The sequence below is a fragment of the Hippopotamus amphibius genome, chromosome 1, assembly GCF_030028045.1.
Source record: "Hippopotamus amphibius kiboko isolate mHipAmp2 chromosome 1, mHipAmp2.hap2, whole genome shotgun sequence".
Lineage (NCBI taxonomy): Eukaryota > Metazoa > Chordata > Mammalia > Artiodactyla > Hippopotamidae > Hippopotamus > Hippopotamus amphibius.
This window is the reverse complement of record NC_080186.1, coordinates 162671903-162699664: the sequence shown is the minus strand read 5'-3', so window position 1 is coordinate 162699664 and position 27762 is coordinate 162671903. Positions and strand designations below refer to the sequence as shown.

At 39.4% G+C, this 27762-nt stretch overlaps 1 protein-coding gene and 1 long non-coding RNA gene across 2 annotated transcripts in view; one reads left to right on the top strand and one right to left on the bottom strand.

Annotated features, from left to right (window-relative positions):
* LOC130852853 (uncharacterized) overlaps window positions 1-21207 on the top strand; it is a 31090-nt gene extending 9883 nt beyond the window's left edge. The window contains exon 3 of the long non-coding RNA XR_009053562.1: window positions 20367-21207. This is a non-coding gene — a long non-coding RNA (uncharacterized LOC130852853). The remainder of the gene's footprint in view (window positions 1-20366) is intronic.
* Window positions 1210-27762, bottom strand: ETF1 (eukaryotic translation termination factor 1). Its single transcript, XM_057734016.1, has 11 exons — window positions 27605-27762; window positions 27340-27443; window positions 8930-9105; window positions 8403-8542; window positions 6039-6177; window positions 5523-5713; window positions 4563-4692; window positions 3876-4031; window positions 3397-3461; window positions 2431-2578; window positions 1210-2151 (listed from the first exon to the last, which is right to left on the bottom strand). The coding sequence occupies exons 2-11, from the start codon at window positions 27423-27425 to the stop codon at window positions 2069-2071; spliced, it is 1314 nt and encodes a 437-aa protein (XP_057589999.1). The 5' UTR covers window positions 27426-27443; window positions 27605-27762; the 3' UTR covers window positions 1210-2068.

The following is a 27762-nucleotide window of genomic DNA, read 5'->3' as shown; positions in this document are numbered from 1 at the left end:
AATACATATCAGTATATATTGATACACACATCAATATATAATGCAATATATATCACCGAAGAGAACACATTGATTAAAGAAATACAAAAATTTGGCATCATTTCCAAACTTAAATAGTAAAAATAAAAACTACAAAAGGAGCTGCATACCCTAAATGTATCATGTGAAACAACAAGCATATTCAAAAATGTAAATTTACATCCAATTTCTCTGGTCTTGTCATATCACATTAGACCCATTTACAATGGCAAAACCCTAAGGTACTGCTGTGAAGAGAGCATGTTTGCTCGCTCTTGGGTGTTCTGCAAACAAACAGCAGAGCCCAAAGCAAAAGCCTATTCCGGTGAAGCCTCCCATGTTGGTGAATACCAAAGAATTGACTCTTCTCACTGGGGGTTGAGACATCAGGTTATACGTCGACAGTCATTTGGACCTCAGGGTACAGTGTGAGAACCAGAAGCTTTACATTTAAGACATACTCCCTTCATTCAAGTGAAACAGGATTATTGGAACGATAGGCAGGTCTGTAACCTGGGAACAAGGAGCTGGTTCAGACCAATAAAGCTACAAGTGACTGAGTCAAGTCTGAAGAACAGCAGTCAGGCACTAAAGTGTTAAAAGTACCCAATTTGAAAACCAAATGCACCCCACTACCCTAGCAGTGTGAGGTGATACCAATTGACTTTTAAAACCTTTGGTCCTTCAAAGTCCATTTGGTATACTTTTTTCCATTGCTACCACTGGGCACATCCTATACACTTTGTTCACTGTCACCTCAGGCACGCCATGACCTCGCATGTCAGCTGGGGTTCAGTCCGATTTACAGCCCAGCTGTGAAGCATAAGCTTCAGGTTTTCAGGCTCACTTTTGGATCCAACATGGTTAAGTCCTTGTGCCAGAAGCTGTGTCCCATCCCTTCCCACCCCTGCCCTTCCCACCCTCCTCCCATAATTTCGCCTGTGAGAGGTGTTTGTAAGTCCCATATTTGAAACAGATGCTCCAACCCCACCAGGAGGTCAGGGGTTTACAAATACATGCACAGTCATACATGTCTTGTCTGTCGTTCCTGTGAAAAAGCTTGCAGTTCATTTTTAAAAAATCAAAACATTCACATAATCTCATGCCATCCAACACAAGGAAAACACAACCACCTCCCTTTTGCCAAGGACAGACCCAAGCAAAAATAAGATATTCTTTAAATTTCTTTGCTTCCACTTAAATCACATTTTATTTCTCCCAATCCCAGCAATAGCACAGAAGCCCCATCATATCCATCCCAAACTGGTTTCCAGAATGCAAGATTATGTGAATCCTTGTCAAAGCAGTTGATACTAAGGGCTCCCAAACCCGGGCGCAAATGCACCTGGCAAAACAGATGGAAGGAAACAGAGCACTGCCCAAATGCTTCATGTGTCAGTTTATCTTTGCAAAGCAATCTGCATCCTTGAAACTGACAGTCTGGAGGGGAGGGGTAGTGTGCGGGAGTGAGGTTGAAATTGCCTCCTATTAGCTCACCCTTTCAACATTAAACAGAGACCAAGAGAAATGGTTCCAACATTTCACCACATATATTTCTTCTTATGCAGTCTAAGCTGAGAATGCCATGTAAATGGGTCACTGCGAAATGCAGCAATTTAATTTTTCTCCAATCAAAATAAGAAACAAACCAGTATGATCTCATTTCTATTAACTTTGAAGGTTTACAGCAGTTAAAGTATTTTTGCTTCTATGTATGAAGGTTAAAAAAATCATTTTTTTTCCCATAAAATACAAGAGCAACCAATTTCACCATTGAGTAAAAGTAAAAACTGGGATTCTTTTTTAAATTAGTCCAAAGTGGCATTTAGGAACTTAGTTGTAGGCTGCTGTACTGACACCATGACAAACCAAAGTGTAGGGTTGGGTCTGGTTTTGTTTCGGTTTTCTTTTTAATATCCAATGCTCATGGATTAAGTTCTGGAAATGTTCCAATTGTAAGGCAGGGATCTGTTTGGATTCCACCACGGGTATGCTCCTTGGGTTGGATGCTGGAGGGTGAGGCACGTTTTGCCGGACCCATGTCGACTACCTAGTAGTCATCAAGGTCAAAAAATTCATCATCTCCTCCTTGGTATTCCATTCCCTGGAAATCTACTCGGTACCGCAAGATACCTGGGGAAACAAACAGAGTAAACAGCTGTGGTTCACAGAACTGGGGTGTGGGGAGCATGTTCATTCTAATAAGGGAAGCCCAATCCCCTTGCAGAATTATAGAAAGCAAAGCAATGATAAAAAGTAGTCCCAACCAAGGAACCTGCAGCTATGTGCTGCTTCAATCCCCTGCCTCAGTAGATGATGAGCATACCACACCTCAAGTACCTTTATTTTGGGATAGCCAGGAAAGGGGGTGGCCTGAGACCCTGGCTATTAGTTTTCTGATTTGCTACTCACCTCCAATTCCACCAAATCCTTTCACAAACTGGGATCCTTCTTGTGACTTATCTGTGACAATTTCCAATGTAGCTCCAAATTTTTTATAGTTGTTAGCAAACCATTCCAGCAAGGGCATGCTCTCAATCAGCTCATGTTCTTGTCCTGTCTGCAGGGGCAGCCACAAGATACAGAAACAGTGGGATTAGGATATATCAAGACAGGGACGCTTGCTCCCTTGCCTGCCAACATTCTCCTTGTCCCTCTCATTGCCTGTGTGTGTAAAACTGTAAATGGATTATGGTTTCTGGTGACATTAACTGCAACAGCACAGAAATTCTGATTACTTCAAACAACATTCCTCTCCAGGCTCTAGCCTCAGTAATGAAATATTAACACACACTTAGCAGTTTTCAACTTATACTTCCTCCTGTTGTCTCTAGAAATCAGGCTATTATATAGTGTCTCTAGGCAGCACTCATTCAACAGCCAAGAAGAGACACGCCAGAACTGCTTTTTGGAGCAGACTTGTAAAAACCAAAGTCCTTCAGCTCAGAATTTGAAGAAGCTACCAATTAAAAGGGATCTGTGCTGAGCAGGTCACACTTTAAGCTGTGGTGATGCAGTTAGGCCAAACCTGCAGAAGCTACTTTAGTAGAAGAGCTGGTAAAGTAAATGAAGAAAGCAGCATAGGTTTCACAATGTAAGAGAGGAAATATTTAATTAATCTTTCTCTCAAACATTTTCCAAGGATGACAGTGTTTAACTACTTTAAAAATAAGGAACCAGAGTAACCATGACCTAGCCTCCTTCCTTAGAATCAGATCGGTATGTGGCATGCAGGAGCTGACCATCTCCCAGTACACCCCACCAACAAGCATGAGGTTTGGTTTCCCAAGGCTGGTGCTACTCTATGCTGCCAGTGCTCAAACATACAGATTTATGTTTCTTTGCATGTATCACCAAACCAAGTAAACAATCACATACCTCTTTGTCTGTAAAATGAGATTTATCCTTCTCTTGTTCTGGAGTTAGATAGAGAATTTTCTCCTCTGCAGCATTGGGGGAAAAAGAATGGGTTAACCTGCTTCTCATACATTAACAAGTTTAAGTTCCATGAGATTAATCAGGTTAGATGAAAGGGCTCCTGAACTCATTCTATCAACCTTCTTTTCATGTGAACATTAGTCAGCATGCAATGAATGAATGTCTACCCAGGTACACTGCTTGCATCATAAGGAAACACCAAAGACATTTAAGATATAGCCCTTACCCTCAAAAAATTTAACAATTTTAGGCAGCCATTTATCAGTTCAATTGGATACAGACTGAAAGAGTGGGGAACAAGGTACAGATCTGCCTTTTGATTGCTCCTGAAATCAGCCACCTTTCCCAAATCTCCACCCCAGGCTTCTGGAATACATAGGTCAGTAACAAATATTAATCTTATTTTCTAATTCTCATACCTTCTGTGCCTTGGCAATGAAGAACATATCTCATTATATCCAGATTTTCATAGACTATTAGAATCTCTACAGCTCCCATTTCTAAAGCCTTTAGTGTATCTTCAACTCCAAAACAGTACTTGCCCGTGTCCTGGCTGATTTCATCAAAGTATCGCCCTGTGGTTAGGGACAGGTCAATAAGAATGTATATTAAAGTTTCTTTTGTAGATACAGACACTTACTCAAACTCAGAGAGAAAAAACTCAACTTAAAAATAAGTAAGTGCCAAAAGTCAGTGAAAAATCACACCACTAGTCAAGGCTCCCGTAATGAACTCTCAGAGGTAACAGTTGGGCTAGATACATAATCATTTGGAAATGTGTGTGTCAAATTAGAAACAAAGCCAAACAATGGCCCTATTAATCTTTAATTTGAACTCTATTCACCACTCTATTACAAAGGATAATTATATGGGAAACTTGAAGTTTGGTTCCTACTGACAAAGGGTAAAAACAGTAATAAAAACAAACACATTTGTGTTTAATAACTAAAGGAAGATTAAAAATAATGATTCCACTGAGGAGGACTTTAATTAAAATGCTAAATCTTCCTTTTACCTTTTCAGTGTCTTGTTTCGTACATATAATCATGTACATACATATATACACAAAAACATTTCATAGTAAATAAGTTGCATTTCACTGATACCTATTAATTTCTTCTCTTGAATGAACTTCACGTTGGAGAGGACTTCAGTAGATAACTCAATAGCTTGGTTGAATCCATTTTCACCACCATAAGATATATCAACTAATTTTAAAACTTTTGATTGCAACCTCTGACACAATTAAAAAAATTAAAAAAAGCACATCATTAGTACTTCAGAACACCCTTACCAAGACCCATTACCTCTTAATGGCATGCAAAACTAGCAACATGATCAGTGAAGCTTCAAGAGGAAGAATATGGGGAAGGAACCCAATTTATTCATGAACAGGTCTCAGTGAAGAACACTGCCAGGATATACTTCCCCGGCCAGCCACATCGCACATTCTATTAGACCTATAAAAGCCTAACTCATTAACACAAAACAAAGTATCTTGTGAAGGAAAGGAGGAACTATTGAATGTTCCTGCTATATAAGGTGGTAGAGTATATAAGACAGCTTCTTTAGTGAGCCTTCTACTGTAACACTACTACCTCACGCAAGAACACCCTTGGGAATGTGTCATGGCTAGCCCATGTCATAAACCAAAAGAGCTTTGGGGATTAAATGCTTTAGGTTTAATCAGCTCTGTCATATTGATGAGACTTTCACTGCTTTACTTACCTCTAGGAATAAGTCAGAAAAAGACAGGAAAAACCAGTTTCTTTGAAATCAAACTCCATTTTAAAGCCGATTATGGCAGCCCACTAAAACCAGGGGCCAATACAGGGTCCAGAAAGATCCCATCCAAAAATGGCTGATTTCAAAGTTTAAAAAGTCCAGAAAGATATGGAGGAATATCTCCTAATATTCCTAATAACACACATGGAATTTTGCCAACTCAGAGCTAGGTTTTTAACACAGAATTTATCACTGTAAAAGATGTGCATGTCCCAGCACTCAGAGAACTCAATTACTCCCACCTAGGAACTTACATAATGGAGCATCTACTTCTCACTTACCTGATCAAACATATCAGATTGACTTAGTTCAGTTTTAAAGTCAGCTGATCCAGCTAAAACGAGACCAGCCACATTCACTTTGTCCCCAGAAATAAATAGCTGCACAGCAGTCTCAGCTACTTTCCGAACATAGTTATGTCGCTTTTCCATTCTTAAACGGGCAAAACGCAAGGCTGACTGACCTCCTCTACCTTTGACAAAAAAAAGTGGTAAGAGATAAGGGCAATTATTAAGAAGTACAAGATGTCTTGCTAAATAAAAACTATATAATCATTCTATTCCCCAAGGAAAGGAGAAAGAGAAAAATCACTATTCCCTTAATTTAAATGTTTGGTATAAGCTATTACTTACTTTCAGAGAGTGACCACTAATTCTCTAGTCAAAATAGCCACAAGCACCAGTGAGTCATTGCATTATGCTTTTCCCATCATCCGGATTTACTTTCCCCTATTACACAATTTGCTTCCTTAATGCTAGACACAAAGCAAAGGTGCTCATGTTCTCTTCCTAGATTACCATGTTTCTTTGGGAGATCCACAGTGAATTTGTGCAGGACTTCTCTTGTATTTCCTTGGAGTGTGCCAAAAAGTGCACCACTACCGTCTATTACAATGAAGCCAAACTTGCTATCATCTGAAAGTAGTGCTGTAAGAGCCTGAAAAGCAAACACAGGTACCACACAATAAATCTCAAAGCTTAGCTAAGGTCAAGACAAAATCCAAAAGGACATATACAAGCCCTTTCCACTCAGAATGGCATGAGTACTATAAAAAACCATTTCATGGAGTAATTTATAGACTTCAGCTATAAATATGTAACTCATATGAGTAAATTTGAACAGGCTGCAGGAGAAAACCAACAATATCAATGTGAAGCCTTTTTACAAAGCTGACCTAGGCACAGGAACGCAAAACTAACACAGTTACAGGGCTCAAATTCTTCCTAGGTCCTTGATTTTAGACTGATGGTGGTCTAGGGAACAACGTTCAAATTCAAAGTCTAACCTCCAAAAGTCGACTTTCTGTTACCATTAATAGGCAGTATTCACTATGGCAAATAAGAATATCTTGTAAATCAAATCCAGAGTAGGAGTGCTCAATGAGTACAAAACCCAGAAACAGTCTATAAAGAGATCTTCTAATTCTGAAATGTTTCATTTAACTATGTCTTGAGTATCATTAATGATATCAGGATCTAAAACTCAATTTTATTTTAAAGGTATTATAGGTAATAATTCTGAATTTTTATGGGGTAAATCCTCCTTCTGGGTTAGCACTGCATCACGGTATTTCTGTCTCCTGAAAGAGCAAATATTTAAATAGTCCCAGGACCCATATAGATGGGCAGGAGTTTCCATGATGGAGATTAAATTCTATAGACTTGGCAGATGACTAATTGCTAGGTGGCAGCCTCTTTAGAGCTAAGAAATTATTACCCATACCATTTAACTGAGGAAGAAAATATCTCCTTCAGGAATTGACTGGAAGGCAGATTAATCACTGAGAATCACCCTTTAACCAAAGCACACTTGATAATTAGCATTAAGACATGAATATTGCTCATGTTAAAATTTTTGCCTTATCTCAATAACCTCTGGTATGTAGCTTGATTAAGGTTTTCAACAAGCCTGCTTATCAGGGAATAGACTTATCCCTCATAAGAATGTATAAATATCCTGATTAAACACAACATAAGTTGTGTTGTTCAGTATGCCACATTCATATGTAGTTATTGACATACCAGTCGGAGCCAAAATAAACAAAGCTAACAAGATGAAATGGTATCTTGGAAGAGGAGTTAAGGTTTAGAAAAACCAATAAAGCTAACTTAATAAGTAAGCTAAAACTAGATCACATGAATACCAGGTACTGTTTAAATCAACACCATTCAAAATCTGCTTTCATCAAACCAGATACAGTTAAGTGGGAAAGGGTGGGAAAGAGCCTCCCCAATGAAGCTTTTGGCAGAAAGGAGGCTGTGACAGCCAAGAGAAAATCAGTCTCTACCATCTATGCAACCACTCAAGATCCAACTGGAATTGAACTTCCTGTCAAGTTAGCAAAATCATCCATTGTAAACTGTCGACAAATGTCAGTTCTAATTCCACTGTAGATGTTTTCCCCTAGATTGATGAAAAGCAAGAGACTGAACTAGGAGCCAGCTGTGAATTCCTGATTGTTCTATTGCTGACTGATTTAGGTCACTCTAATGAGGTTTCCTTTCCACCCTTAATGTTCATCATATTATGGGAGCTCTGTCACTCAAAAGTTTTATGGCGGGGGGCGGGAACACGACCTCTTATGGTCCTGCTACTAAAGATTTTACAATTTGTGAGTTGAAAACTAAGAATGCAAGAAATATAGGTATCATGGATACATAAGGAGACACGAAGATCAGGTAGTCAGTTATTTCTTTGCTTCTAATTAGTTCTTCAAACCCAGCTTATCACTTTCCTCAAACATGCTGAATGATTATGTCATTCAGTGTCATAATAATGTAGTTTAAAAAAAAAAATAGCCAGCCTTGTAAAAGGCACAATTAAAAGTCTGGCAATTCCTGAAATGTGGCATATCTATGAATAGATATATTGTGGCAAATATTTGGTAACAGAAAGGAATGAAGCACGATACATGCCACAACATGGATGAACCTTGAAAACATGCTAAGTGAAAGAAGCTAGGCACAAAGGCCACCCGTTATATCATTCCATTTATATGAAATGCCCAGCACAAGCAAATCCATAGACACAGAAAATAGATTAGGGGTAGCCTAGAGCTGAGAGATCTTGGGGTATGGGGGTATGGAGGGAGGACTGGAAGTGATTGCTAATGGGTATGGGGTTTCTCTTGGGGTAATGAAAATATTCTATGAACTTCTTACCTCTGTATGGAATTTGTTGTCACACAAATACAATGACGTATTAATTGGTTTGAAAGGTTCAAAGTCAATGTTGACTTTCTTTTCCTTTCCTTCTTCTGTTACAATTGTACCACAGTAAACAACCAGGCCATTTGGAGGTACTGCAAAGAACATAAACAATTTCTCTACTTAGAGCCATACCTAATTTTTCTCAATTAACAGAAAATGTTCCCACAGCCTATTGTTCCTGTCCCTTTAAATCATAATTTAAATAAAGAGGAAATATCTGTAAATCTCTCAGGCAGATTTCTCCCCCTAATTTCAAAACTTGAGATGTTTTTAGAAGGAAGATTTATTATTTTAAGTACAGTAAATACTATTTAACTTTCAAAAAATAACTTGGGGGTGGAGAGGGGAGACCAAAGGGACAATACTCAGGGCTGGGTGAAGAAAACACTTGTGACCAAAAGCATCACTGCAGGATCAAAGTGGAAAATACAACCAAGACAAACAAAGTAGAGGAGGTAAATGATCAAGCTCCAGATTACCTTTGTTATAAAGTTTAAGTCTTTGTTGTACAGATGTAATGGCTCCCAGGACTGAAAGGCGGTTTACTCGTGACTTAATGTTAGATGCAGTTCCAAACTCATCTGCTAACATTTTTGCCACTCGTGAAATCTGGTCTTTGGGAGGAATGATCAATGATATCATGCTTGTGCCATTGCTGTGGAAGAAAGCATAGCATGAGAGGTTTAAGTACCACATAAGTGAAGAGTTATCATTAGTAAAGGGAATTGAAAGTGAGGTGCCCCTAAAATAGTAGAAATAAATCTCTCAAGGTGACCATGAAGGTAGGGGCTATACCTTTGTAATCAAAGTGTACCCAGAGCTACAAATAGTGTTCAGAATATGCTAGGTGCTCCAAAAACAAACATATGGAACAATGGAACAGAATTGAGAGCCCAGAAATAAACCCACACACCTACAGTCAATCTCTGACAAAGAGGCAAGAATATACAATAGAGAAAAGACAGTCTCTTCAGCAAGTGGTGTTGGGAAAATTGGGATGCTGCACATAAATCAATGAAGTTAAAACACCGCCTCATACCATACACAAAAATAAACTCAAAATGCTTAAAGACTTAAATATAAGACATGACACCATAAAACTCCTAGAAGAGAACAAAGGCAAAACATTTTCAGACATAAATCATACCAGTGTTTTCTTAGGTCAGTCTCCCAAGGCAACAAAAATAAAAGCAAAAACAAACTAACGGGACGTAATCAAACTCACAAACTTTTGTACAGCAAAAGAAACATAAAAAGACAACCTACTGAATGGGAGAAAATATTTGCAAACAATGAGACCGACAATGGCTTAATTTCCAAAATATACAAACAGCTCGTACAACTCAATAACAAAAAACAAACAACCCAATCAAAGTATTGGCAGAAGACCCAAATAGACATTTCATGAAAGGATGCTCAACATTGCTAATTATCAGAAAAATGCACATCAAAACTACAATGAAGTATCACCTCACACCAGTCAGAATGGCTATCATCAAAAAGTCTACAAATAACTAATGCTAGAGAGGGTGTGGAACAAAGGTAACCCTCCTACACTGTTGGTGGGAATGTAAACTGGTGCAGCCACTATGGAAACCCGTATGGAGGTTTCTTAAAAAACTAAAACAGAACTACCATATGATCTAGCAATCCTACTCCTGGGCACATATCCAGAGAAAACTTGAAAATCTGAAGATACATACATCCAAATGTTCACAGCAGCACTATTTACAATAGCCAAGACATGGAAGCAACCTAAATGTCCACAGACAGCTGAATGGATAAAGATGTGGTACATGTACGTATGCACACAAACACACACACACGAATACTACTCATAAAAAAGAATAAAATAATGCCATTTGCAGCAACATGGATGGACCTAGAGATTCTCATACTAAGTGAAATCAGACAGAAAGACAAATAACGTATGATATCACATGTGGAATCTAAAATATGACACAAAAGAACTTATTTACAAAACAGAAAGAGACTCACAGAAAACAGGTGGGGGAGGGATAAATTAGGAGTTTGGAATTAGCAGATACAAACTACTATATATAAAATAAACAAAAAGGTTCTACTATATAGCACAGGCAACTATATTCAATATCCTGTAATAAGCCATAATGGAAAAGAATATATATGTATAACTGAATCATTTTGCTGTATACCAGTCTGATTTACAATCACTATACTTCAATTAAAAAAGAATATGGTAGGTGCTCAATTATTTGACTGTATATTAGCTATGTAATATGTAAAGAAGGCAGGCACCTTTAGGGGTGCTTGGGAAACACCTCATTTCTCAAGGAATGAAGAAGCTTTGATAAGTGTGTGACAACAGGCTGTAATTTGACCTTGAGTCCATGGCTGAGGCGTAGAATCTGGTGGTTCTTCAGAGGGTGACGCCATCACAAGATGGTGCAACAAGTCTTTCCAAAGTTGAGATGAAATACCAATTTAATATCCTGGTCTCCCCCTTTAAAATTCCAGGCTCACCATGAAAATTCGTAATCACTAATTTAGCACCCTAAGTATCCTGATAATGGGAAATGAGAGACTTGGATTCACACAAATGTCCCAGTTAGGAAATCTCTCTGTCACACCCCTCAACCCCCCCAATAAATGTATCTCTAAATATCGTTTTTACCTAGATAGTCTCAAGATACTTATTATTAGCACCACCAGTTAAGAAATACCTCATTTCAATATTCCTAGTTCTCCTTGAAGCCCACATAAAACATTATCAAAACATACCAATTCACTTATCATTAGGGTGATGCAAATCAAAACACAAACCTACTTCACACCCAATAAGATGGCCACTATTTAAAAAAAAAAAAGAAAAAAGAAAAAGTGTTGGCAAGAATGCAGAGAGAGTGGAACCTGTATGCATTGCTGGTGATAATGTCAGATGGTATAGCCATTATGGATAACAGCATGGCAGTTCCTCAGAAGGTTAAACACAGAGTTATGCCAAATGACTTGGTACATGCTCAAGAGAAACAAAAACATATGCACACCCAAAAACCTGTGTTCACCAAGGCATTATTCATAACAGTCAAAAAGTAGGAAAAAACCCTATGTCCAAGTGATGAATGGTAAACAAAATATGGTATTATCCATATAATGGAATATTATTTAGCAATAAAAAAACATGGAGCACTAGTGCATTATTTATATTATACCAATGAAAAGCAGCAGCAAAAGACAACACTCAAACTGTTCCGTTTTTATGTAATGTCCAGAACAGGCAATCCAGATACAGAGAAAGGAACATGACTGCCAAGGTGCAGTGGGGAATGACTGGCAACGGGTATATGCGGATTTCTTTTTGGGTTGATGAAAATGTTTTAAAATTATAGTGGTGATCGTTGCACAACTCTGAAAAAAATTGTGAATTGTACACTTTAAAAAGAGGGTAACATTTAGAGTACGTAAATTATATTTCAATAAAGCTGTTGTTCAAAAAGCTATGGTAAAGACAATATGTAATAGAATATTCCCTTTAAGTTCTCTTAATCTGATAGCTTAATAGAAAAGCCAAATGGTTTTCCTGAGAAGCTCTAATTTGTGTTTACCTATTAGTAATAAAATTTAATAATTTTGTTTAAAAAACTAAATTATCCATTTTATTGAGAACAAGTAGCAATATGAACAGAATCAAATGTATAACACACATATATTAAAAGTCCTAAATGTGCTCTGACCAAGTCAAATGGCTGGCTTTCTTACCATATCATTGTAAACTGAGCCAATTTCATATATCCAAACAAAACTCTAATTCAAAAAGACACATGCACTCCTATGTTCAGAGCAGCACTATTCACAATAGCCAAGACATGTAAACAACAAATGTCCATCGACAGATGAATGAATAAAGATGTGGTACATATATATAACGTGGTACTACTCAGCCATTTTAAAAAAGAACGAAATAACACCATTTGCAGCAACATGGATGCAACTAGAGATTACCAAACCAAGTGAAGTCAGAAAAAGACAAACACCATATGATATCCCTTATACGTGGAATCTAAAATATAACACAAATGAATCTATTGACGAAACAGAAACAGACTCACAGACAGAGAACAGACCTGTGGTTGCCAGGGTGGAGGGGTATGGGGGAGAGATGGAGTGAGAGGTTCGGCTTAACAGATGTAAGCTACTATATATAGAACGGATAAATAAAAAGGTCCTATTATATAGCAGAGAACTATATTCAATATCCTATGATAAATCATAATGAAAAGAATATAAAAAGAGAATAAATGTATAACTGAATCAATTTGCTGTACAGCAGAAATTAACACATAAATCAACTATACGTCAGTAAAAGATAAGTAAATAAATTGGGCCAATTTACATTTTGAAGGCAAAAGCTGATCTGATACAAGCCAAAGCACGTTAAGAAATGTGATTATCAATTTACAAACTGTTTCTACTTTCTTGATACTTAATGAGTCTGTAGGAAAGTTACTTCCTGAGATTCTTACAGATCATGCCCCTAAAGGCTATGACAAGTTTAATCACTACAAGTATTAATGTCATAATGAAACGGGTGGGGGCTTTCTTTAGATAAATAGGGAAGACTGCCAGAAACACTTAAAATTTCCCCTAATCACTGAGTGTATAATTCCACATATCCAGTGTCCAGTGGAAGTTGGCAAGGAAAAGAAATTAGAAAGATGGGTAGTGTCAAGTTAAATGGGCTTGTGGACCAAGTAGCATAAGAAGGGAAGAGGCACAGTGAGGGGAACAACATCAAAAAGTAGAGAAAACCCATAACGTCACCTTTGTAACTATAAGTGTTTCAAATCTGTAAATGTCTGGAAACTATTTTCCTAGAGTAAAATTAACTTCACAAATGTGCACCTTGGTACCAGCATTGGAAAGGGACCTCATTTACACAAGACCCTGTCCTCTGAAAGTTTTCTCCTAGTGGTAACTTCCACAAGTCCCTTAGTCAGACAAGTTTTTTTTTTTTTTAGAAGGAGACAAGTTGGCTGTCAAGCCCTTCCAGTATCAAAATAGTTGCTCTCAGACTGTCAGCTAATGTTCTGTCTCCAAAACCAGCACTGTTTCTGTTGGAGTATCTACTCAAAACCTAGAAGGCTGGTTCACAACCTTTGTGATACTTTCCCCAGTGAACTACAGGTTGATTAATGACAGTACATGGTCAAGTACGGTGTGTGCTCTGCTGCCACCCCTTGGATAGGGGAGTAAGTATTCTAGCCAAACCAGAGAATCAAATTTATGATAAGCAGCTTTAGCTGTCACCACAAACACAAGCAAAATGATCATTAAAAAAAAAAAGCTGCTTCTGAGATACACTTCATATAAGATAAAGCGTATCCAAACATCACATCTGACCCATAGTTGCTTCTTCACCTATATAAATGTATATCTAGTTCCATTTAAATCAGCTAAAATTTCAATTATAGTATTGACAAACTGGAGTGATTCACAGCAATCCCTTGCTCATGCAAACACACATTTACACTAAGTCAGGTGTATTACGCTCATAAAACTCTACCTGTTTCTGAATTAGATGGAAAAAGAATTCCCAAATGAAACAAACTGGTAGCTTTTATTACAAAAAAAGAAAAATGCTCTTTATGGTCAGTGAGTGTTCTCTGGATTCTATTTTTCAGCAATCAAATGTAACAAACTGCTTTACTTCCAATATTTATCTTGCTAGGCTCCTGAAGAGGAATTTCAAAAAAACTTTTTGATAATTCCTTCCGGAGTTCTGCCAAATCTTACAGGCCAAAGAGGAGAAAAGGAATTTGCTCTAGGAGGGGCTGGGGAAATTGGGCAAGTAAATTTAACTTCAAGCTTATTCTAGATTGTAGGTACCACCTGTATAATATAAAAATATGTAAGATAGGGGAAAAAGGCAGGTAAGTTGCAATATGGGCTTTACTGGCTTGTATTTGTTTTCAGATGAACAGTTCTCAAAAGAGCATATTTCTCTACACTGGGGCTTTTGGAATCTTTAGGGACCAAGGGAGTTAGTTACTTCTCAAAAAAAGGGCTTGGTTTTAAAAAGCTCATGTACTCTGATTTACAGAGTAGTTTCCTAGGAGATGGAATTAGCAAAGAGGCAACAAGTAGGAAATGTAATGAGAAGGGGATCCAAGGATAGCAGTGGTGAAGGCTCAGAGCTCAGGAAGCTAACAGGCACCAAACCCCAAGGGACATAAAGTTTGAGGCTAAAAAGGATGTTGGAATAAATTAACTGAGTGAACCCGAAATGCCTAAAGGAAATTTCTAAAGCAAGATAATCATGGGAGGACAAAGCAATGACCTTAAGATAAGCAGCTATTTGCTTTCCACTGCAGATAGCTTAAGAAGATAAGCATCCATTAAGCAACTTCACAGCATCAGAGTTGGGCAACCTTGCACTCACATCCACATAACATCTTAGGACAAAGTAGTAGAGATACCTACAAATTGCTAAATCTGAAACACTTCCTGCAAGTTAGTCTTGGCCTCTTACTCATTTTGAATTTTGACTAATGTTTAAAAAACTTACCTTTCACTAGTTCTCCTTTGTGTCTCTCCCTACCCAGTCTGGGGGAAACCTTAAGTTTCTGAATTTATCTGACACATGACAGGGGATGAGGAAACAAGGATTATTTAAATGGATGGCTTCTACTTTAGAAATTTAAAGGCCACATTATAATCTCTGATGTTTTGTATGTTGGGTTTGATACAGCAAATTAAAGTTTTTCCAGAATTCCCTGGCCGTCCAGTGGCGAGTTTCCACTGCAGGGGACACAGGTTCAATCCCTGGTTGAGGAACTAAGATCCCACATGCTGTGGGCCAAAAAAAAAAATAAATAAATAAAAAAAAAAAAAAAAAAAAAAAAAAAAAAGGCTCCTGGCTTTAAAAAAAAAAAGTTTTTCCAGGAAAGTTTCCAAACAAAATAAACAGTCTTCCCCACCCCCCAGGCAAGCCAATCAAAGTTGCAAGACCAGTTTGAGTAAACACCAAAATAAAACCAAGGAAGCTGATTATTTCATTTTAAAGTAGAGCAAACAGTCCTCAGGGGAGAATGAGAAATAAAGCTCTCACTAAGGAGCTGCTGGCAGTGTATGCAAACTATGCCTTTAATTTTAATAGTTTTCATCCACTCTTCTGCTTTGCTGCTATGTCCCTTTCCCAAAATCAAAGAGCTTTCATTCGAGAGCCAGTGAATTACGGGGTACACAGCAATGATTCACATGCAGGTTGTAAAAACTGGGCAAAACAAGACACAACACACAATGTGCCATGTAAGGCCTCTAGGGGCCTCTGTTCTTAGATCCCTTGTTACTCTCTTCATTTTAGGGGCACTTTCCCTTTTCAAAGAAGAGTTCAGCAGTGCTTCCACCCAGCGGACTAATTTCTGAGAAGTAAAACAGCTGGGAGACAGAAGGAAGCTGTAAATAGACTAAATATGGACAGTAAATAAGACTAGACAAAACTCAAGAAGGAAGAGGATTTAAAGAAACAACTGACAGCTTTCTGTTCCCTTATTCTCAAAGGTGACTGTTGAAAGTTTCTCTCCCTAGGATGGGAGGTTAGAGTAGTACCACCAGTAACTTATCTAATCCAAGGTTTCGTAGCCCCCCTAAACACTATGGCCAGGGAAACATAAGATTCAGATTGTCAGGACTGAAAGGTCTCTGAAGAAAATTCAAGGTAATCATAGCAAAGCCTGGGCTGTGGGGTGTGTGTTTATGTAACCCTTACAGGGTTCCAGCCTTTGGATTCAAGAAGCCTGCTGATGCAGACGGTAATAAGCGTGACAAACAAAAAGAAAATCTAGGTACTCTTTAACCTGTAAAGATCTCACCAGTGCTCATCATTAAAAATGCTCAAGAGCACTTTAGAAAGGTAGGTAGAAAGAAAATGTGGTACCCACAAGCTTGTCCACTAGCCAATTTGCATGAGAGCCCCAGAGCCCTAGGAGAGCTTTCTAAAAAAGCAAAACAAACAAAAATGCTCAGATACAAAAAGATCTCCCTTCCTCTACATTCTAATTCAATAGCTCTTGAACAGGGAGACTGAGGGCGGTAATGATTATGGGTAAGAGGGAGTCTCACTTCTAAAATGGATTGATTTAAACAGAATCAGATTTTAATGCATAAGTAGGGTTAAGAATCACTGCGTCTGGCTTGTTTTCTATGCCTTTAAACAGGACCTCTTAGCCAGTTGAAGCCGAGGAGATTCCATGACCCCACCCCTACCTAAAAAGAAACTTCAGAGCCCAATTGCCAAAGGTTAGCTGCTGTCCATTTACCCTAGCAGTAACACAACTACAGTGAATTGTGATGGCTCAGATGTGCCCAACTTTTTCCAGCCAGAACCCCTCTCTCATCAAACCCCTGCCATCTATCTTATCACCCCTGCGTAACAGAACTACTTTCAGATTAGGGCCAGGAACATTTTAGAGACTGCCCACTATACTCTCTGGTTGGGATTTAGAGTATATGCTCCCCAAGAAGCTTTTATCTCAATGTCTGACTGGGATATGCCTAGGATATGGATGGCCAAGGTTTTCCCTATTCCCTTGTCAAGCTCACAAAGCTCAACTTAAATCTCAGACAGCATATCTGGGATTCACTAAGCTAGCTGCATTATATGGATCACCAGCTGAAAAATCAATCAAAATGCTCAGATACAAAAAAGATCTCCCTTCCTCTCCAATTTCTACTCCTTTATCATTTTATTCACCATGGGTTTTCCATTTTTCTTCTTTTACCAAACGCACAAAACTAAGTTTAAACTTTGAAACTAAAGCAAGGATATTCCATGACCAAAACTGAAGTTTTATATGGGTTTAATATGGGAACATAACAGGAGGGTGGTTAGGAGCACAGGTTTCCAAATCAGACAGATCTGGGTTTATATCCTGTCCTATCAGCACAACCTAGGGCAAATTACACATAAATCCATTTGGGACTCAGTTTCTCCTTAACTTCACAAGGTCATGAGGATTCTATAAGAGAATATATGTCAAGTGCCTCCTACGGCTAACAGATAGATTGCTAAATGGTAACTCGATGGAATCTGATAGCTTCTTGTGCCCCACCCCCCTGGCCCTTAATATTAGAAGTCAGAATTAAGGGCACAGGACAGCTGGGGGGGTGGGGGGTGGGGGAGAGAGCAGCAACACTGTTAGTGCCCTAGTCTTACTTGAATCTGAGTAAGTCCAAAGAGAGAGAATAGTTGACTTTGTGGTACGTGGTAATCACCTTTGGCAGGTTACAGGACCTGCCAAATCTTCCAGCAGAACAAAAGAACCAAAGCAAAACACAGTTCAAAACAATCTGGTCAGAACACTAGAAGCTGTTTTGTAATTTATCACAGGGGAGAAACACAGAAATTCATTCCCCTCTAAAACTTTACATAGCTTAAGTGGCTTTATCTTACAGCTGTGGCATGGGTTAACTATTCTGATATAATTCACAGTCACTTCTATCTGATTATCAGTCACTTCAAAGGTCTGACCTGTTGCACCAAGTAACAGTGAAACAACGCTTACTTCTTGAAGGCAGAACTCATTTCAGGACACAGTGGATGCTCAAACATTTGAGAATGAATAAATGATTAACTGCTAACATAAGAAATAGGGTCTTCTCTATATAGTCGCTTCTAAGCAGACACCAGAGATTTATTCTAAAACTATTAAATAAAATACGAACTAAAAGTCTGCCAGTCTTTGGAGAGGAACTAACATGTGCCTGGAAATGACTAACTGTCCCTGCTTTAGCTTCACTAAAATGCTCAAACCATCCCATCAGTCTTTTACCATAACAAAACTAACACTTTTAGAGTGTCTTCTTCTGCCACCTTTAATTGGTTCATCCTCACCTTGATGCCTACCCTCTATTATCTATGGTGCAGGAAGAAGGTGGATGGGGCTGCTTTTTATAAAGAGCTTGTAGAACACCAAACTAAGGGAGGATTCTGTTACTGTTCAAAGAGTCTAGACAAAGTTACTGGAAATTGGTTTTGTTGACCTCAGGGTTAGATGACATTACCAGATGGGACGAGGACCAAAATCTGAACATACTGAGACATTAAAGCAGCCTCTACTGTAGAGGATACAATAACTCAAGATGTCCCAATATTTTACAGAAAGTAAAGTTTACAAAAGGCTAATTTTAGTGTTTTATCCTCAAAAGCACGAGGATTACTGTCCTCCAAAACAAAAATGTATATATCTGGTGGAGTATTTTTTCTACAATTACAGGAATTTACTTTGTCATAAAAAGAAAACTAAAAACAAACAAATCGACGTAGTGGAATATTCCACCAGGGAGCAGCAGAAGCTGGAAAATTTCTCTAGCATTCTCACATCAGTGCAAAGCCAGGAGATATCAATCACAACCAACATTAGGGACTTACTAACAAGCAGTGTTCTACACAGGACTGTATAAATGAGAAAGTCCACTTCTTATCTTTCTTGGCCACTACACAAGTACTTTTCAAATAAAACAAAAGCCACAGCCTTCCTGTTAATCTTCTTTCTAATACACAAATGAGCTTCTGGGGAAGGACTTTTTTTTCCCTCACCAATGATGCTCATTAAGAACAAACATGTTCAGTACCCAAGTTCTTCCTAGGGTAGATTTGCAAACAGCATTCCTGTTCCCTTTTATCTTTGCTCCTGGGTCTCCACATATCTGCTCCCTCTAGTAAACAGCAAATCTCCTTGGACAAGAATCCTCCTTTTAGAAGAGAATATAGATGTTTCTATTCAGCAAAAGAAATCCTAATCAAAGAGCAAGGCAGTGTGATACAAAAGTTAGGATCAGAAGCTCAGGAATCAGGAAAGTGGGAACAGAATCTAGCGCTGCCCTTTACTAGACTGTGATATTAGGCACTCTACTTAATCTCTCTGTACTAAAAATTTCTTCATCCATGAAATGGCAGTAATAGCTTTTCTCACAGACCTGTTGTGAGGAGCCAAAATGTATGCTAGTCAACCCCTCTTCAGGAAACTAGTTTCATTACCTGATTAAAATACATCTTTCTCATCCATGAACCTCTAACCCTCTTTCCTGAGGATCCTTCTTGCTTAAGTAGACTCATAAAGGCCAGAAGATGCCAGAGAATGGGATAGCCAGAAAGGAAGAAAACTTTTTCTTCTTCAGTAAAAAGCTAAAAATACTCAGGTATTAAGGAATTAATGTTTGGGGATCAGTACAAGTACATTTTCACTACTTGCAAACTAAAGTTTATTTAGGCTGAAAAGCAAACTGGTGCTGGCACTGTCAAAACTCTGTCAAACCAACTTTACATTTAGGCAAATACTCTGCACTATTTCAATACCACAACAGCTCACCAACCATCAACCAACACAAAGCTTTTGAATCTAATTTTAGGCTAACTGGCTTTTAATCAAGAAGGAATTTCAATGACCATTTCAAAGTCTCAGGTCAGTTACAGCTCCACTGCATCAGTCTATCAAAGATACTCTATCAGCCAAATACCACCAATGCCCAAAGTAACATTCTTTGACAACACGTGCCTTGCGAGGAAATCTGCCTAAGTAGTTTAATAATCTGTCCATTTTTGACAATGCCCAATACCCTCATTCAAGACCCAAATCATTTGCTTACACTACATCCTCTTCAACATGTACCGTATTATTCTGAGGCTGGAAATAGTTCATATTATCACTCTAAGGTTGTGTGTCAGACCATGTTCTCATGGTATTACACACTGCTGCCCTAAATGCATAAATGTCCTACCTACAGCAGATATTTGATGAAGCTTGTATACTGACTAGTTAATAGTAAATACATTTGTGGGCTTTGTTTTTCATATTAGATGTGAGTCTGGGTGGGGAGAAATCTAATTTAGAAGGCCACAGACATGGCAAGAAAAAGATAATCTTTTGTTTTGACTAGGATCATTCTTCTAAAGGAGACCTTAAAGGATAAAACGAAAATATGAAAACAGAATACAAGCCCAGTACCCCCAAGTTATCTGCATGACAAGAAGTTGTTGCCAGGCATCGGAAAATGTCAAGTCCTCTGAACTGGGTAGGAAAGGTGGTGACAAGAGTAAAGACAAAGTATACACTGGATAAAAGCTACATGTCTAAAAATTGATGTTAAAAAAGATATAAAACTTGGAGGTTAAAGAAAAGGAGAAAGTGAAAGTGTACATACTTATAAGACACCTATTATAGACAAGTAGATAAAAGAAATGGTTGGATTAAAGCAAGAAAGTTTGATCAATCTATCAATGTAAAAGAGTCAAGTCTGTTTTTATCTTTGTATCCACAAGAATAATGAAATTATGGCTCTTAAACTCAATTATGTTTAGAAGGGGTAAGAAAAAGAGCAATCATTCTTTATCTCAATTCAGTTAGACTCAAAGAAAAAGATACCTGTTCAGAGAGAGAAAAGAAAAAAAATAGAAAAAGAAAAAAAAGAAAAAAAATCTTCATTCCTGATAGTAAGCAAGGGTAAGTATGTATGTCCAGTGGCATAAGAGAAAGCTGTTATCAGAGGGAACTTCATCATGCTTTCTGAGGACAGCTGCCCCAAAGAGAAACCTCTTAATTTCCACCTTGCTGAAAGGAAGAACTTTGAACCCCCTCTAAATCCTCTCCCCCTCACTAAAAGAGCAGGCTGTTGAAAAATTAAGAGACACCTATAGAATGTATCCTAGAAGAAGGTTCAAGTCTGAGATCCTTGGAGAACAGGTTGGACTCAGAAAAAATTTCTGCTGCCCAAGTTCTCAGATGGACGGTTCCAGCAGTAGGTCTATGGAAAAGAGGCAGATTTCTCCTTCTGACTCTTTAAACAGGATCTAAAACCATTTAGCCCTGCTGAAAAACCCACATTTTAAGTTTTCTCGCAACCAAACATGATCTGAGCACTAGGGGCCACACTGAGCACACCCTCAACCTGAAGCTCAAAGAAAAAGGTCCCAACTGGTGTGGTGTGGTGGGAAGTAGGGCGGATAACACTGGAGACCCACACTGCATTCTGCCTTAATCAGTATTCTAATTAGGCACTCTTGCTTACCTAGGAATGTGTCCAGAGCAAGCCTTCCTTTCCTGGAAGGATAAGTGTATCTGCTATTACAATGAAAAGTCTGTCAAGAGTTGAAATTCAAAGAGAGTAATTGTTTATTAGGTTCACAGTGCATAGAACACCATGCCAGAATACAACGGCTGTTAGGACTAGTTCCGAGTTGAGGCAGGCAGCCTATGACACTTGGAAGGGACTGAGGAACACCAACACACCCTATCAAATATACTCTTATCTCTCCCTCTTCCCTTTACTACCACTTTTCTCACTCTCTTCTCATGGCTCAGACCTGTTGGTGGCATCTGTATTTTGACCCCTTAGTGATAAGCCACCAAGACCTCTGTAGTTATCTGTTCTACACTCATCTCTTCTCAGGAAATTAAAAATATTCTAATTCTTGACTTTTCCCTACTGGGGTCTTTTACTTGTCTCACCATCAGGGGCAGGGGAAGCCAGAAAAGAGGATGAAAAAAGCCCTCTTTAAGAGCCTGAACATTCTATGAAAAACTACAAAGTATCACTCTACTTACAGTCAGTTCTTTAAGGATATGGAGAACTAAAGTAAAAATAATAGTACCTGAAATTCATTGCTCTGAGAACATTCCAAGTGTCATTTAGGTGAACGTTCTACTAATCAACACTTTTCACTCGGAGAAGGTACCCAAACACATTTTACATACTTTATTTAAATCACATAAACAATCTGTCTATATTGTCTTCAAGATTTAAAAAACATATTAAACAATCTCATAAAATTACTAACTTCTAATTCAACATAACGTGAGGAATTTTGTGCAGATTTTGGTCTTTGCGGCTTTTAGCAAAGCTCTTAAATCCCTTAGAATTTCCTGAGATGGGAGTGTTTTTGTTATTCATAAGGAGTCCCCTAGGAGCACACCTGAGTTTATGCCAATGAAGTGACAGGATGGGGTCCCAGGCAGATTTAGGTTGGGGCTGGTCACCAGAAAGACCAAGTTTTTTGAGGGCTGAACTTTCAGCTTCACCCACAGACCTGTGGGAAGGGGAAGTTGTAAAGTAAGCTCTATGAAAAACTCTTGAACAAGATTTAATGAACTTCTGGGTTGGTAAAGGTGGCATACCCCAGTTTTATAAGGACAGAAGGTTCTGCACTCGCACCCTTCCAGACCTTGCCCCATGTACCACTTCATCTGGCTGTTTGTCTATATCCTTTATAATATTCTTGGTAATAAACCAGTTAACATAAAGTTTCACTGAGTTCTCTGGGCCACTCTAACAAATCACTGAACCCGAGGAGGGAGTCATAGGAACCTCCAATTTATAGCCTGTCTGAGGAGTTAGGGGAGGCCCAGACTTGCTCTGGCATCTCATGTGTGGGCAGTCTTGTGGGACTGAGCCCATTACCTCATGGGACCTGACACTAACTCTGGGTAGTGTCAGAATTGAATTCCAATACAGTTCCAACTGCAGGAACACTCAGCTGGTGTCCAGTGAGAACTGGAGAACTGCTTGGGGTGGGAACCCCCCCCACCCCCACCCCCACATCTAATACCAGAACTGCTCAGAGTGGAAGAGAAAAATCGTACCCCCCGGCCCATTATATTTGGGGGCAGGAAAGAAAGTCATGTAAAGCCAGGTAATTTATTTCCTTCAAAGTCAAGACATCTATAAGTTATTTTTAACAAAAGCTTTAAAAATAGCCAAAGACCACAGAAGACTTGAATGAAGCTTAGAAACTGTGCTGATCTTCAAACATGGGTTATTTGACTGAGCCCTCATTATATATGAAATATATAAGATTCCCTGCCAAAAATAAGTGAAAAAATATTCTAATACCCACAGACACAACTTAGCCCAAATTAACCATGTCTATTTCTTGGTTACATTCACCACTGTCCTTGGTAATAACAGGCTCTGGTTATGATTTTATTAACTGAAAACTATAAAGCTTCCCACACTATTTCTGGGGCTACCTCTTACTGGCTCAGAAAACATTAGGAAAAAACAAGCTAAATTTCCCATCTACCTTTCTCTTACATATCTATACCTGATTTAGTTCCTTATTCAAAGTACCCACAACCATGGTTTCCATCCACGTGGTCCTAGTTCCAGTTTTGGCTTATGTACACATTTGTCCTCATTAAGCCAACTATGGAGAATATACCAAGAGCAATCATAAACAGGGAAGAACTACCATTAACTTTAAGTGGGACTTATATGTAGGAAAAGAATTAGCTGGTTATTTTACTAGCACACACAGAAACCAACATTCCACCAGGCTTATACGAAGCTAAGTATGTATGTTCCACCCAACTTAAATTCAAATTATATGTGTAACACTCCTTTTAACTCAGAGAATTAAGTATGACAAAAAGATTCCTAGCAAGCTTCCCCATTTTAGTCATTTTGGCTCCTATAAGTGGTCTTCCATAGACATGATAACATAGTCTGTTATAGCTCAGATTACAATCTGAGTAAATCTAGTCTTGAATTATTTTTAAACATAAAATATATGCATTGAGCAATACAGCACATTGGTTCAAATCCTGGGCATTGCTACATTCCAGAAAGTAAGATATTTAATCTCTCAGCCTCAGTTTACCTTTACTACCAAAAGGTGGCAATACTTCTTGTGAGGATTAGATGAAATAATGTATTGCTTAACACAGTGTCTATCACATGCTAAGTGCTCAATAAATTATTATGCTTAGAAACTTCACTCTGTTCAGATATAGTTAAACAGTGAGCCCATTTTGCAGGTGGTTCCCCTTTAAAGCTACACTACATTGGGGTCATATATCAAGATAATCACATACTGACTATCTCAATTTCAAAATTACTCTTATCCCACCATAGCTTAAGAGCCAGCACTGAAAACAAACCAATCTTTGATTCTCATGTCCACAATTGCTGGGAGGTGAAGAAACCTTCATTTCCAAAACAATTCCACTAATCTACCACTAAGTTTCACTATCTAGTGCTAATAAACCATGCTTGAACACAGCCTGTTTTCTTCTGAAACCCACAACTTGCCCCTTAAACACCAGCACAGAAAGATTCATTGTGCCATCCAGTTTGTGCTTAAAGTCCACCACGTTTCTCCTATGAGTATTTCGGCATTAGGTAAAGAAGGAAAAACATTTCTCACTACACACTATGATAATCTAATGAGTCTAATACAACTCAGCTACGATAATACAATCTTGCTATTCTCAAAAAGAAACTGGTATATACCAGGAAACTTCTGAGTCAAACGGAATAAACTCGTGACTCCCTTACTGATACCTAGAGATGGCCAAGATTTTAAATTTTCAAGGGATCAAGATGTAACCAAATCATGGATAAAAGCAAAGCAGGCTGGACTCCCTAGGTGGAGCAGTGGTTAAGAATCTGCCTGCCAATGCAGGGGACAAGGGTTCGATCCCTGCTCCAGGAAGATCCCACATGCCACGGAGCAACTAAGCCCATGCGCCACAACTATCGAGCCTGCGCTTTAGAGCCCGTGAGCCAAAATTATTGAGCCCACGTGCTGCAACTACTGAAGCCCATGCGGCTAGAGCCTGTGCTCCACAACAAGAGAAGCCACAGCAATGAGGAGCCCATGCACCACAACGAAGAGCAGCCCCCGCTCACAGCAACTAGAGAAAGCCCGCGTGCAGCAACGAAGACCCAACACAGCCAATAAGTTAAAAAAAAAAAAAAGACCAAGAAAAAAAAAGCAAAGCAGGCAAAATAGGACATGATTATCAACCACATTGTTTAGAGGACAGCTTGATCTTGTATAAAATGTTCAAACTAACTACCACTTGGAAGAAAAGAACCTCATTTTCAGTATGCTTTAAACTTTACTGAACTTTGCTAATTAAAGGACTAAAGCCTTTAAAAGCTTTAAGGAGGACCTTAAAAGTTTCAAGTGGCTAGGTAACATGGCTAGGAACAAATTTAAGAATGAGCTTCCTTCATCAAGCAGTAGAAAGGAATGCTATTACTTACTAAGCACCATTATCTTCAATGTCACTTCACTTGGACAAAAAGCAAATAATAGTTTGAATTCATACTTTAGACTTCTTCAGAGTATATGATGTATTCAAATTCTAATGTGTGAACCTGCCTTCAAGTTAAAGTAATAAGAAAACAAACCCAAGGGGCACATCCAACTTTAAACAACAGCAACAACAGCAATCTATAAAGACCACACTCAAGTCAAGGATCCAAGCAACATAACAGAAGTCTCTAGTGAAAAAAAAGAACTCGCTAATTCCTGGTAGTGCATCATAATGGGTCATGACCTATATTACCCCTTCTGTATAGTATTCTCACACTTGGGCAATAATTATTCACTCTACCACAAGGTACAGAATCATCTGTGTTCAAGTTCTGGTAAGATTATTAACTAGGTCTGAATATTGTATTAAATTCAAACAAAAACAAACCTAAGGAATGAAAAATAAGCTGCTACCTTCAATTTATACCAGTGAAAGTGAGCAAAAGCCCCAGTAACTCAAGAGGACCAAACTTTCACCCCAAACAGAACTGTCACTAACTAATTATTAAGAACAAAACACAATGGCAAAACTGTCAGCCCTCGGCCTTCAATGGAACTAAGCATACTTTATTTCATAAAGCATTAACAACTATGTATTTGATGAATCCTATCATTGCAAATCTACCAAGGACAAACCTGGGCTGAACACCAGCATGCCCAATTCCTGTACTGAAAACAACTTTCAACATGGCCCGGGACAAGCCACTCTGCTATTCTAAGAATGCTCAAATATACAAATATGTAATGTTCCAACCACTTTTTTTTTTTTTGCCGCTTCCTGTAAGTAAAAAGTTTCTATGACTTGGAAAGAAACAAAATAAAGTAATAAAGTGAGAGAACAGGTATACCTCTGACACACCTTCCCCCAAAGAATAACTTTTTCTTAATTTAAAAAGTGCATATAAAGTCAGTTTTAATCCAGGCTACCATTCCCACAATGGACACACCTAACACTTTCTTATCAAAATTCTTAACAAAAGAAAACTCAAAGCCCACTTAATCCAGTTCTGGATTTCAACAAGCAATACACCAGGCACCTCTAACCCAGGAGTTTCAGAGAGAAGCCAAAAGGGATCCTGTTGGAAAAGTTCATATCAACAACCCCGCAATTCGGCTTTTGCCTGTATATACAGACACACACCTGTCAACCAAAACCTCCCCTACTCCCCTACCCCGCACACATTTTCAGTTTATAGGTGGGTCCTGTAACAGCTAAAACCAGGAAGCTACGGGTAATTAGAGGACTTGGAGGAAGTCATCTTGGGAGAGTTCTAAGACCCAGAGAAATCAGAGGAAGTCAGAAAAAGATTTTCCCTGACCACCTCTCCTGCCCACCCCATCCAAACTTCACCCACACAGGTCTCAGAAGCCCGGGAGGGGGAGGCCATTTTAATGAGGCTTGGCTGAAGAAAACGAAGGAAGGGGGAGAGAGGATATCAGGGAAGAGCGTTCGGAAAGGCCGGGCATTTCCCCCAACAGCACCCGAGCAGGGTGGCAGCACCTGGAGCTCAAAAAGAGAGGTGCTGGATTCAAGCGCCTGGGAAAGGTACAAAAGTAGCAGTGGCCTACCACGAGGGGGGTCGAGTAGTCCGAGCCCCGGGAGCGGGACCCCTTAGCCCTAAGAGACGGAAGGGCCCCTTCTTGGGCCAACCGCGTAGACCCTCGCCCCTGGGACTGGGGCTACTATCCAGAAGTCCAGAAGGCGGGAGTTGGCCAGTGCCCGGTTCTCCTCATCAGGCCATGCGGCGCGGGGGCGGCCATCCTGAGGGGTCCGGGAACCAAGAGGGCATGGGGGGGCCCAGACGCGGCGCTCACCCGCGGGCCGCCTCCAAGCTCTTAATGAGCTTTTTGATCTTCCAGATCTCCACGTTCCTGTCGGCAGCACTGGGGTCGTCCGCCATCTTCTCGCCTCCTCCTCCCTAGAGCGGCCCGGCGGGGCCCGGAGACACCAAGACCACAGAGTTAGCGCCGCCGCTGGGGCAGAGCGGCCCCCTTCCTTGCCACCCCCGAGAGTCCCTCCTCTTCCCGCCCTGCGCAGCCTGCCGCGGTGGTCGCTGGCCTTTCCCTCCCCCTGGCTTACCTAAAGGCCCAGTCCTGGGCGGCAGCGGCTGCTCCTCCCCGGCGGCGGCTCCGCGGCGGCGGCTCTGACGTAGGACACCGGCTCCCTCTCTCCAGGCAGCTGCATGTGTTGCAATCCGCTCACATGGGGCCTGTGACATCACTTCCTCCGCCAGGGGC